The sequence below is a fragment of the Gymnoscopelus microlampas genome, assembly GCF_963454915.1.
Source record: "Gymnoscopelus microlampas genome assembly, chromosome: 5".
NCBI classification, from domain to species: Eukaryota; Metazoa; Chordata; class Actinopteri; order Myctophiformes; family Myctophidae; genus Gymnoscopelus; species Gymnoscopelus microlampas.
In genome coordinates, this window is record NC_139942.1 from 45,844,615 (window position 1) to 45,858,559 (window position 13,945).

The following is a 13,945-nucleotide window of genomic DNA, read 5'->3' on the forward strand; positions in this document are numbered from 1 at the left end:
ACAGGACAACCAGCAGTGCATTAGGTACATGTATACATAAATGATGTATATTATACGCACGTCTGCAACCCCATTCACCCTGACACGACACAAGATTAGATTAAATTGGACAACCTTAGCTACAGTACCAATGATTATATGATTATTAAAAAACTTTAAAAGTTATAATAGAGTTAACAAGTCTAGGTGAAGTCTAGTAGAAATAAACTAACTACAGTGCATGGCTAGACCTTCAACTCAAATTGGAATCAAAAGTGTTTTGCTGTCCTTTTCTTTTCAGCAGCCATGTGTTGTAATATTATAAATAACTTTGGAGTGCTCACTGGTGCTGCTGTCCCATATTTAAATGATGATTGAATAAACTTTGCCCTGGCCTACAATGTTGCACGCCAAGGGCCGTTTTCTGTCATTCACTTAGGCCTTTCACACTAATGTACTAAGCTGCCCCAGGGCTTGAGTGAGGCCATTTCAGCATCCCTCAAACTGAGCCAGGCCCATGAAAAAGCTTGCACAACACAATTGTGCATGTGCCACTTTGCTGGTGGATATGTGTGCTAGATATAGATAGATAGCTTCATTGCCATTCAACAATACATGAAATTCACGAAATTCCGTTCCACTGGCTGCTTATTATAATCTAAAACTTATTATAAAACTAAAAAATACTAAAATACTACAATACTAAAAACACCACTAATAAAATCCCAGTCAGTTCAGGATGAGACAGAAATATTGCACAGCAAGGAGTCCTCAGCAGCAGCATATAGGAGAAAGGCTATAGATATTGCACAATTTCATATTATACATTCATAGGTAGAAAGATAGATACAGTAGATAGATAGATAGATAGATAGATATATAGATAGATAGATAGATAGATAGATAGATATGTACAGTACAGACAGACAGACAGACAGACAGACAGACAGACAGACAGACAGACAGACAGACAGACAGATAGACAGACAAAGAAAGAGAGAGTACTCAAGGCTGAAATGCGCTACTTGAACTGTACCACACTCCCTTTTGAATCCATAAATGTAGAGAGCTTTTGTTAAACCAAAGGCAGGACTTAAGGCTCTATGGGATTTTTTTATGTTGGGAATTTCACTCAAGCTGAAACATTATGTGAATGAAAGTTCAACATCCAATATGCTCACAACAAGACATAAATGTGACAGAATGCGTTTCTGAATAGTTGGGGAAACAACAAAAAAACAAAACAATGTACAGTACGTGGATATAAATAATCTATAAGAAATAGAGATGGTGAAACTTTGGGAGGTTGTAAAAGAAAAGTGAACCCTCACCAAGGTAATTGTAATTAACTATACTGAAACTAATAAAACATTCAAAAAAATGAAACAAGCAACACCCCTCTGGAAACAGAACTGAACACAAATGAAATTAAAAAAACTAATGAATGATTCAAAACTATAATAACTCTGAGTCTCTGACCCTCACATATAGTCATTACAGCTCCTTGACACCTAGTTCACCTCAATTCAATTTACAAATGGGCAACTGAGACGTGGCAACGGAGGTCAAACTGAGTTGATTAGTTCTTTTGGAAGTAGGAGGCCGGCTAACCGCTGGAAGGCCAAACATAAAGGGGCCTTTTAATCACGGTGGCGGGCTGGAAAAATCAATGCCACACTGTTTTCATTCCCGTTCCTTCTCAAAAGGTTCAGAACATGTCGCAGTCGATTGAGGTGCTGAATCTGCGGACGCAGAGGGACTTCCAGTACATCATGAGGATGGAGAGCCAAATCAAAGGGCTGAGGTCCAAGTTCAGACAGATCGAGTCGGACAGGAAGACGGTCGTCAACAAGAACTTTCAGGTATACTGTATGTGTGGTTTTGCCCACATGAACCCTATAGCGTCCATATTCTGGGCATGTCATGGTAGACAAACATTCTGTGAAAATTGGCAAACATTAGTCGAAAATAGAGCACCGAAGTCTGACGTAATTTACGCATCCTACCTGGGTACACTGTTTTTCCCCCCATTCTGAATTCCCATAGACGTGTTTAATATTGCGTCAAATAAGAACTGTGTTCCAAAAATAAACAAATGACTCATATGGATATGAAGCATCAACTGATGGTGAGAAAACGCTAACGTTACCGCAGCTGAATTAGTACATTTTTCGCCAGAAACAGACGTTTGTATCAGATATGAGTGACTGACCATCGTAAACGATACAGAGCCACCGCCCCGAATATCGCCGGGACAATTTGTTTATTTTTGGACCACAATTCTTATATGAGACGATTCTAAGATGACCCAATGTTATTCTCCATAGAGAAATTACTTCCGTGACCCGGATGAACGAGAGAAGTCAGGACTTCGGTACTCTATAGTAGGTGAACGTTCATGAAAATAGCATAGGTTACATAGGTTCGGTATTTATAGTGCGCCCCCCAATCCAGCTATTACACTGGCCCGTGGCACAGCCTGAGGAAAGAGAAAATGAGAATACATGGGAGAATACAAAGAAGACTAAACTAGGACAACATGAAAACCAGTCACAGTCAGTCAATCACAACAGGAGGGAGCAGAAACTAAACAAACGCACAACCCACAAAACAACAAAGACAACAAGTGAGGAGTCCTGTACAGTGAAAAGATGGGTCTTTAGCATGCTTTTAAAAGTCCCTAAGGTGGGGGCAGATTCGATGCTCAACGGGAGTTCGTTCCACAACTTCGGTACCAACACAGCAAAGGCGCGGTCGCCTGTCGTTACTGTGTGTTACTGTGGCCGTGAACTCCTTAAATACAACTGACTGTCAGATCTGAGTGACCTGGAGCTGTAAGATTGGTCCAAGCACATCTACAAGCTCACAACACGTTGCGTTCCAATGCGTTGTGAGCTTGTAAATTGGCAAATTATGCCATTTGACGTTACAACAAAGTATATCACGTTTAAAGGTCATATTGATAATAGCTTTTAAAAAGGTGTGGAATTGAAGAACTCGCACACCGTGTTCACTCACTCAATAAAAACATATTTTTATTATTATAAAGTAGGTGTTTTGATCAAGGACCTTTCTCATGCATCTGACGCTTGAGGAAGGTCTTTGACTGAAATGTTGCCTTTTCTTTTTATCCCGCAATTTTTGTAACCCACTTTTTTCACCCGGTGCCAATTTCCTAAGTGATCCTGGGCGCTACACCAGCCCTACACCAGCGCTACACCAGTCCCCCACAGCCTTGGGAGGCCAGGGCCGAGCTCATGCTTCCTTCAATGCATGAGAGCCAACTGACCTTCTTGTCACCTGACAGGGGGGAGTTTCCCCGGTAGGACGTAGCGCGTGGAAGGAACACGTTATTCCAACCAGTTCCTTTCCCCTCCATCAGGCGCCCCAGCTGTCATGGGGGAGGCGGTATAGCAACCAGGATTACTACATGTTTTTGTGAGGGTATTAACTACCCCAGGAGAAATGTTGCCTTTTTAATCATAAAAAGTTATCTTTACTGAGCAAGTGAACACAATGTGCGGGTTTCTTCTTTTTGATCTTGTTAACGTCTGCTTCACCAACGCACCTGTCCCTTAGCTGAAAATCAGGTGTTGAAATAGACTGGTTTACCTAAAGAGCCGTGTAATAAAAGCACTGATAAATTAGAAATGGGACTGAACAGTGTGTGATAAGCTCTCCTGTCTGATGGTACTTGTGAAATTAGATAAATTCAGGTTTGCAGTGGCAACGGCCAAGTACCACAGTCTCTCAGAAACTTGAGATTTGTAGCTGAAGCTGACTTATTTCATTACCCATGGATGAATACTTTTACGTTATTAGTTCACTTTCCTTCTTATCTACTACAGCCACAGCCTGGGGGAGCAGTTGCAGACATGCACGCACGTACTCATGCACGCATGCATGCAAACAAACAAAGACGCACGCACGCACACGCACGCACACGCACACACACACACACACACACACACACACACACACACACACACACACACACACACACACACACACACACACACACACACACACACACACACACCCACACCCACACCCACACCCACACGCACACGCACACGCACATGCACATGCACACACTCACACATTTGGATGCTACCCAGTTCTTCCACAGACTTGTTTTTGGCATTGGAGAGGTTTGTGGTTCACTGCCTTGCTCAGAAAAAGGCAGAAGACACATCCAGACTTACTAGGTCGAGTTATCAAAATAAATAAAATCCGCACACCAGTGTACTCCCGTTTACAAAGTTTATTAGCTGGTAACATTTCCACCAGGCTCTTCTGCTCAGACCTTAAGGTGTGGTGACTTAATCTACCTGTGTCTACAGTTATTGTTAAGGTCTGATGAAGAGAGGCTGGTGGCTCGAAACTGTTACTTTTTTTAGTTGTTGCGGGAGGGAAGAGTGTCACTCATTCGCTTCTAAGGACATCCAATCTAGTCACCTTCCAGTTGGTTGCAAAGCTGTTTCTCTAACCTCAGGGTTGTATGCCAACTCCTACTGTATTCGCCGCTATTTTTAGATTTGCTAGCGGTGGGGCTCTCTCAGTGGTCGCTCTGTTGGTCGGTTCGACAGACGGAATGTTTGCCCGTCCGCTCTTCTGCCAAAACTTTTAGTACTAAACAACGCATCTCAAAAACTACTAGCTGGATAGGCATGGCATCTTCACAGACCCCAGACATTGGCCTCTACTGATTTTGATCACACCTTAGGTCAAAATATCCATTTGCGTAAAACAATATCTCTGATTCTAATGGGCAGATTTCCATGAATATCATTAAAGCGCCCAGCAATGATGACCCCTACTGATCTTGGTGACCCCTCTGTGCTAGGCCAAACCCATTATCTCAAAATCTAATGGGCAGAGTGCCATGAAACTTGCTGAACGTATTCATGCTCCCTTGAGGATGAACCCTAACTATCTGAGTAACCCCATGCATGACCTATCCTCTAGAACCACCCACGGAACAAAATATCAATAGAATACAATATATTTAATAATCAATTCGGAAAGGATAAACCTTACTAATTTGCATGATTCCATAGCTTTTCCTCTAACAGCACCTTTCAGCAAATTTCCAGTTGGGTGTAAGGTGCAGCATGGACCCTACGGGCTGCTAGTTGGGCTTTTAGACTGTCTTGTTTTAAAGGAGAGTGGGCGGGCTACTTCCATTTCTGTTTTTCTTCATTAAGGGGAAAGAAAGTGAGAACCTCTGTTCCTCTTGGTCAACCCCCAGGAGCTGCAAGGAAAGATGGAGGCACTGCAGCCTCTCATCCCGGTGCTAGAGCAGTACAAGACGGATGCCAAGCTCATCGCCCAGTTCAAGGAGGAGATCAGGAACCTGTCTGCCATACTGCTGGGCATCCAGGAGGAGATGGGAGCGTACGACTATGAGGAACTCCAACAGAGGGTCTTCAACTTGGAGAACCGGCTTCGCAACTGCATGAGCAAACTCAGTAAGTTCACTAGGGATGAGATGAGATGAGATGGGATGAGATGACAGATCAGATGACATGACATGAGATGAGATGGCCTTAGATGACAGATCACACACTCCCCCCTGGGTTAGTGCCGCCGAAGTGTCCTTGAGCAAGACCCTGAACCCCTAACTGCTCCTGGTCGGTGCCTTGCAAGGTTTCCTCAATGTGTGTGTGTGTGTGTGTGTGTGTGTGTGTGTATGCACCATTTACCATTTACGTATAACATGAGTTGAGATAAGGTCTGAGATGTAATGAGATGAAATAAATGAATACAACAGACAAGATAAAAGGGGCCCTATTTTTTGCCGCCGCCTTTATCCCTAAACATCTTTGCCATTTTTTACTATTTTTAAAAACATTTTCAAATAGTTCAACTAGCCGATCTACATCGAAACGTTGTGAGCTTGTAGATTGGCTATTTGAACTATTTGAAAATGTTTTTAAAAATTGTAAAAAAAATGGCAAAGAAGTTCAGGGATAATGGGTAAGGCACTGGCGAAAATAGGGCTCAAGATCTATAATCCCTACGGTGAAATTGTCATTATAGAGTAGCTGTAAATTATATAGTGTACTGTAGATAATAGAAGCCTACAATTGAGTGTTTGACACATTACTGTAACTATAAAAGTTGCAATAAAAAAGACGGTCTTAGTAAGCATAGAATGTTGGGTGGGTACTTCATGCAGGCTGGTGTAGTTGTCATTGTCCCACTGTATGTCCATCTCCTAATCGCTGGACACGAAAAGGTGATTTGTAGTTGGTTGTCGGTGTCGTGCACTGAAAATAGCAGAATTATAAGTTCACAACGCATAACAGCGGCATGCGTTCTGAGCTTGTAAATCGGCTATTTTTTGTGCTTGACACGGCACGCAACCACGGGATTCCCCAGTCCCCCCTCCTGAGTATGATGTAAGAGCAAATCAGCCACCTTGTGAATATCATCAGTTGTAAGTCACTGTGAATGAAAGCATCAGCTTAATGTCTAAAATGTAAATGAGGCTTGAATCGATATCTGGCTCGAGAATTGAGTTGAATTGTTTAGTATTCATTGTTCATAAGGCTGGCCTCATTTTAGAACCTGGCTAAAAACAGCTGCGGGAGAACTTCATGAATACTTTATGAGGAAAGCTTGATGCGATTTATCTTAAAGGTGATTAGGTCCTCATAAAATGTTTGTGGAAGCATCTGACAAAGAATGCACCTCAACTTTTTCAAATAATACAAACGGTAAAATTTCATATATTTTCACCCCGTCCTGACAGATGGTGAGTAGGCATTAGTTGAGTGTGTAGTTTCTCAAATTGTTGTTTTCTTTTCCTTCTGCAGCATCTGTAATCTGTATTTGCAGAAATAACTTTGACTTTGATATTGATACTGACCAGATGTTCAACACAAACCATACGGCAAACTACTTTTGTTTGAAGCATCTTTTCCACAGAGCAGTTTAAAGCTATGGGTTATGAGCCCATCCACTTACAGTAATGTTCACACTGGCAGCCCAAATCAGACTTTTGGCCTATCCAGACTGGAATCAGATGGGACCATTATGAGAAAATGGGCCCCTGGCACCGACACGCAACCCCCCACCCCCCGAGCCGCCCGCAGTGCACATTCACTTGCATTTCAATAGGATTTACAGCACATTGGACACTCAAAATAAACAGCTCAATAACTAGAAATGAATTCACACCTGTATCTCCTCAACACAGGATTTACACGCTCACCGCAGATACGCTCTTAAAGCCAACAGAATGAGAGGGCCCCATTTAGATAAATCGGAATAGATAACATAATAATGTCCTAATGCGTGGGCATTAGAACATCTAATGCTGTTGTTTTGCCAAAAAAGCCTGAGCCTCTGTTTTCGTTGTTATTGGCTTTGAGCTTCTTGTGACCATCGTCGTGCGTGTCGGGTGTTTGGCCCGTCGGTTTATCCGTAGGACTTCAGAGGGACTCTGGAGTCCTGTGGATGAGCTGGGGGTTGACCACTTAATGTGTGTCATGGCGGTTTGGGGCTTTTTGCCACTCTGTTGTTGGGGGGTGCCTCCATTGGCTGACAAGAGGCGCAACTCACACAAGGTTGGTGGCAGCGGCGCAGGGGCTCAGGCTTGGGGCCCCCCCTGGGTCTTGGGTCCCTGGGCTTGGGCCCACTATGCCTGTTCGGTAATCCTCCCAGATTAGCGAACAGGGAGGATTACCTGTTGAAATCGGCCACAAGAATGGCCGATTTCAACGGCCATTCTTGTGTCACTCGACAAGAATAGCAGCCCTAGAAGCTAAAAAATGCACCGCATTGTGACACAAATGTAATCTGATTATTTGAAAATCCTAAAGTCCTAAAGATTGTATTTGAGGAACAAATCAGATTTGGCTGCCGTGTGAACAAAGCCCTTGGAATGTGGTTCATATCTGATTTACAAAAATGGGTTTTCTTTTTTTTCTGGATAGGCCAACCATCGGATTTGGGCTGCCATTCACTCTGAACGTGACAGTGCCATAATGTTGGTTGTTCTTGTAACATTCAAAAGGGTTGCTGCACTGTACTGTATATGACCCGAGTGTGTGATGTGTTCCTAGCCTGTGGCAAGCTAATGAAGATCACTGGGCCGGTGACAGTGAAGACGTCAGGGACCCGCTTTGGAGCCTGGATGACTGATCCACAAGCCTCTGCCAAAAACAATAGGGTCAGTTGCGATACTCATTTCAATTTGTTTACAAGGGTCTTTTCTTTCCAATAATGAATGTATGTACAACTGCTGACCTCCTGTCTTCAGAGGCAGGTCTAGAGTGTAATGGCAAATATAAATGAATGTCTCCTGTACTCCATAATACCTTTACTTAGTTGTGTCACTTTTATTCACATTTTACTGCCTAGAACTGGGTTATCCATATGTATGTATACTCTGCACTGGTCCTGTCACCACACTAGTTGGCACCCAGGCAGCATGCCCACGTGGGTCCCATATGGTTTCAAGGTGGGTTGAACTAAACCCAAGTGGGCAATGTCAGCGGGATCCACGATTCCACATGGGTTTGCCCATGTGGGCTAAGTGGGTTCTACCTGGGTCTTAGGTGGGCCTCAAATAGGCAATTTGATGTGCCTTGCCCTGCTGGTGGCAAGGCTCCAACTATGGCTATGTGTCACGGTGCAAGGCAGGTGAGGACCCAGAAGCAGAGCAATGCAGGCAGGAAGGTCTAATGCAAAGTATGTATTCTGATTTCACACAGGACTGGAACAGAACATCACAACAACATTTATAACCTGACAAGAGAACATAGGCAAACACATGGTTTAAATAGACACAGGACTAACAACACACAGGTGAGAACCAAGGACAATTAACACATGATTGGCTGGAACAGAACAAGACACAGGTGAACTACAATTGCAAGGACATACTGGTGATGGTGAGACAAGACAGGTAACAGTAACTAGGGCAGACAGGAACACTAGGAACATAACTACACAATTAAAGTACAAGGAGAACAGGAAACAATAGGAACGATACTACAAAATATGATACAAGGACACAGATCCAGACACTACACTGTACGTCAATCTGTCCGTCTGTCGATGTATCTGTAAGGGGATTTCAAAGTTCACCCCATATTGTATGTGAAGCACTTTCTAACTTTGCTTTCCTTTTCTAACATGCAATGTATTATATTTGCACTTTCCGCACATCCAGGTCTGGTACATGGACAGCTACACCAACAACAGGATCGTCAAAGAGTTCAAATCCATTCCGGACTTTGTGGCGGGAGCGGAGTCCAGGACCTACAACCTGCCGTTCAAGTGGGCAGGCACCAACCACGTGGTGTACAACGGCTCGCTGTACTACAACAAGATGCAGAGCAACATCGTGGTGCGCTACAGCTTCGAGACGGGCCGCGTGGTCACCCAGCGGGCTCTGGAGTCCGCCGGCTTCCACAACGTCTACCCGTACACCTGGGGCGGCTTCTCCGACATCGACCTGATGGCGGACGAGCTGGGCCTGTGGGCTGTGTACGCCACCAACCAGAACGCGGGGAACATCGTCGTCAGCCGGCTCAACCCGGACACGCTGCAGATCCTCGAGACGTGGAACACCGAGTACTCCAAGAGGAACGCCGGCGAGTCGTTCATGATCTGCGGCACGCTCTACATCACCAACTCCCACCTGACCGGTGCCAAGGTGTACTACGCCTACTCTACCAAGACGTCCAGCTACGAGTACACAGACATCCCCTTCCACAACCAGTACTTCCACATGTCCATGCTGGACTACAACGCCCGGGACCGCGCCCTGTACGGCTGGAACAACGGCCACCAGGTTCTGTTCAATGTCACCCTGTTCCACATCATCAAGACCGAGGACGACTCTTGAAGAAGAAGAGGAGGTTACAGCATGTACTGAATGTGCCCGCTCAGGGGTGGAAGAAGAAGAAGGGGGGAAAAACAGATAAATGTTTAGTTGGAGGATGATTTATATGGTTTGTTTTTGTTGTAATCCTGCACTTATTGATTTTGGGCAGTGGAGAGAAAATGACGTGTCCACGGAGGGCCAAACGAAACGAAAATCTGTGGAGTTTTTTTCTTAATTTTTTGCTCCACTACGATGCACTTTGCTTATTTGCTTATTTGTTTATTTGTTTATTTATTTATTTATTTATTTATTTATTTATGTATTTGTTTGTTTGTTTGTTTGTTTGTTTGTTTGTTTATCCATCCATTCATTCATGTATTATCTTGTTATTTCATTGTTTGAGTATTTCCTTATTCCTGAATTTAATTTAATTTAATTTATTTGATTTTAATTTAAACCTAGGGTTAGGGTTAGTTAAATTGTTGTGTTTCTTATGTTTTAATGAGTATACCATTAATGTAATTGATGCACTCTCACTTTAATCATTTTTTAATTCCTTTGCCCATTGTTCTTTCCTCTCTTTGTTTTCACTCCTTTCATTGTTTATTCATATGCTAATATCCCCCCACACACACACACACGCTCTCACACACACACGCACACACGCACACACACACACACACACAAACACACACACACACACACACACACACACACACACACACACACACACACACACACACACACACTCACACACACACACATACTTTATTTAGCATTCTTTTTTTTCCTTCTTTTTTTGTCAGGAAAAAAACTGTTTTGCACTTGACCTTGTACGACACAAAGAGAAGATGTACCTGTACAGTAAGTTTGCTTTCTTTTGTATCTACAGCTCCAGTTTAAAAAAAAAAGCAACAACAACCCAAACTGAAGTGTATGCCTTATCCAGTGCAGTATGTTCCGTGAGCTAAAGGATAGCGGCGCCCGTGCATGAATGTTGGCTAACCTTCATAGCATTTCTACTGTAACTCTATATCTGTGTATTTTGTATGGGCAAAACATCTCATCATGTTTCACTCTATTACTATATTAAATGTATTACCTTACAGTATATGAATCTATATTAATTTATATCCATTTGTACAGAAACAGATGACTTTAATAAGCCTTCATTTGCATAAATAAGCTATATCATTGACATAATAAAGTCATTATTGTTTTGATTAAATCGGTGGTATGTGGCGTACTTGTGTTCAGTTATCGCAGCACGTGTGTGTGTGTGTGTGTGTGTGTGTGTGTGTGTGTGTCGACAGCAATGCGTGCTGCTCAAGCGTCCTTGAGCATCAGCACCTGTTAGCCTAATTCCCAGGATTGTCTCGTATCACAGGGAGAAAAGCTTGGTAAATAACAACAGCTACAAGTGTCTTTAGGGCGGGACTTCCATTGTACGTAGGCTACTGTACTTCCATCGGAAGCTTTCTTTTTTTGACCAATCACGACACTGTTTTCATTCCCAGGAACGTAAACGGGTCTGTACAGCATCATCTTGACTTCCTTGAGGTGGTGCTTCACGTACTTCCGCTTAAAATTCTTTCAGCATAGGCGATAACCATTTCCTAGGATATCCAACGAGGAGTAATGGACAGTAGCACACAATATGACTATAAGCTTGTAAACCTTTGAGGCGAGTGACATGATCGTCATATGACTTATAGTATAAATTAAGTGCAAATTAAGCATTAGACAATGAAGAAGTCAGTCAATCGATAGTACAATATTTATTGTCCAGCCTTCAGGTGTCAGCTTTTAGCTTTTTTAATGCTTTTTTAATTGAGCATCCACGATCCCAATTAGTACACACGATACAAGAATAGAACAGTTAATTATGCTGGAAATGGGGTTCACGGGCTGTCAGATCTGACCTACCCAAAAGTCAATAATACGAGTGTGTGTGTGTGTGTGTGTGTGTGCGTGCGTGCGTGCGTGCGTGCGTGCGTGCGTGCGTGCGTCTTTGCCCGAAGTGAGTCCAATATCTATTTGTTTACTTATTACTGAAGAACAAGAAATATGGCCCTGTGGTCGCCACTGTCATAACTTGTTCCAACTTGAATCTAGAGATTTTATATTGAATAAGTGATGTGCTCTGTTTCACAAGACTGATCTGGATGCTTTATATCACAAGACACTGTCTGGAGCCAAAGGAAAAGTGCTTTTTAAACAAGAGAAGAAACCTCACTTTTTTGAAAGAATACAGCTGAGTAATAAAAACATAATAGAAACACATTTGCCTTTAATTACACTGAATACAATACAATGAAAGGCTTGCTCCCGATGAGCAGGTTGGTGCCTTGCATGGTTTCCTCCGCCATCGGTGTATGAATGTGTGTGTGAATGGGTGAATGGCACAATCAATGTAAAGCGCTTTGGATAAAAAAGCGCTATATAAATGCACCATTTGAGCTTAATTTATTGTCAAGCGACACAAGCAAGCGAAACCATCATAGACCCACTATGGAATATATAGTCTTTCATGCTAATTTCATGAGCTTCGTTAATGGCGTGTCACGTCTGGATGGGTGGCTCATTAGGGACAGGAGGATGTGACATCACACCTCATGTATGTGTGATGGCCTCCGGCGGTTCTGACCCGTCATACACTGTGATCCCACTGGACACTGACAGGTCCGGACAGAGCAAGAACCACACTCACAGTGGTGTAAAGTAACTAAGGAGGCTAAATGTATTTCACTTCTGCCATTACGATTATTTGAAAACATTAGTTACTACTGCAGCTACTTTGAACATTTATCTTTCCACTCAAACAGAGAGCGTCTCCTTTCAAACCCCAATGGTTCTATTGAGCCCCCCGCCCACAGGAGTAGCCCAATTCACTCACAACTTGCTACAAAAATCGCTCATGAAAAACTATATAATCTCCTACATTTAATTTTCCACCTCCACATGTGTCTCCTTCTCTAATAATCAAAAAGTGCTATATATTTCATCTCGCAATGTACTTCCGGATGGTTCGTTTTGCACCTTTTTTTGCCACATCGGTCACGGGAAAGAAATAAGCACTGCCGTGCTCTATGGAAACGAGCCCAAAAGTGCACCCAAATAAGCCCAAAAACGCTTATACAAACAGTCAGACCTGGCAACGCAGCCTACGCCAATCATGCGTGAGAGATCTACAAGCTATGGGGCAGAGACGCCACCGTATCTTAGCAACAACTACAGCGCTCACTCTCATTGGTCGTGTCACGCTAAGAGCAGTTTCCCGTAAGGCTGCAACTAACGATTAATTTCATAATCGATGAATCGGTCGATTATCTTAACGATTAATCGATTAATCGGATTATCGCACTTATTAAGCAATTACCTTATCATTTTAGGTTGTTTTAGGCATGTTCTATCTAACAATAAAGACAATACAGATGAATAATTAATTTAAAAGTACATGTTATACAATTTTGCTCAGCTGCTGATTAGGCTACTACCTATAAAATATATAAATACATATCAAAATAAATAAAAGCCACCTTATGGTAGCTTTTCTCTTCTTCTGACTGCTTGATTTGATTAAAAAACAACATCTTTTAGGCTAAAGGGTAACAGTACAGTACTATACAAATGCAAATGTTTCATTAAAAAAAAGGGGATACAGGATAGGTGGGCACTTAACGGTCTTAAGTAATGTAAAGTATACTTGATGTGAACATGCATGGTACATCATTATCAGACTTAATGTTATCCTTCAACTTTTTGTTTATGCCCCAAAACGACTGGATATATACTGTAGGTTTTGTATCAATTTGTAGTTTTGTAATATTAGACCTTAATTGTCGAATGTTTAAGCATATTCTAATCATGTATACTTTACTTTACATTTTATCAATTATTTATTTTTACATTTTGGATAAAATAGCCAATTTTACATTGAATTAATTATTATATTAATGATATTCCATTATCGATTAATCGATTATCGATTAATCGATTATCAAAATAGTTGGCAACTAATTTGATAATCGATTAATAATCGATTAATCGATTAGTTGTTGCAGCCTTAGTTTCCCGACAATGGCATCGCAGAGAGCTTGCTGTAGCCATCACAGTCAGTCGCAG

General features: G+C 42.3%; 1 protein-coding gene across 2 annotated transcripts in view; it reads left to right on the top strand.

The window, feature by feature from the left end:
• The window catches only part of olfm3b (olfactomedin 3b), a 17,291-nt gene extending 6,348 nt beyond the window's left edge, over positions 1–10,943 (top strand). For both annotated transcript variants that reach the window (XM_084057497.1, XM_084057498.1), the window contains 4 exons: positions 1,686–1,841; positions 5,231–5,450; positions 8,052–8,158; positions 9,164–10,943. In XM_084057497.1, coding sequence (XP_083913623.1) covers positions 1,686–1,841; positions 5,231–5,450; positions 8,052–8,158; positions 9,164–9,841 — 1,161 coding nt within the window. In that variant the 3' untranslated portion in view covers positions 9,842–10,943. The remainder of the gene's footprint in view (positions 1–1,685; positions 1,842–5,230; positions 5,451–8,051; positions 8,159–9,163) is intronic.
• Positions 10,944–13,945: the final 3,002 nt, after the last annotated feature.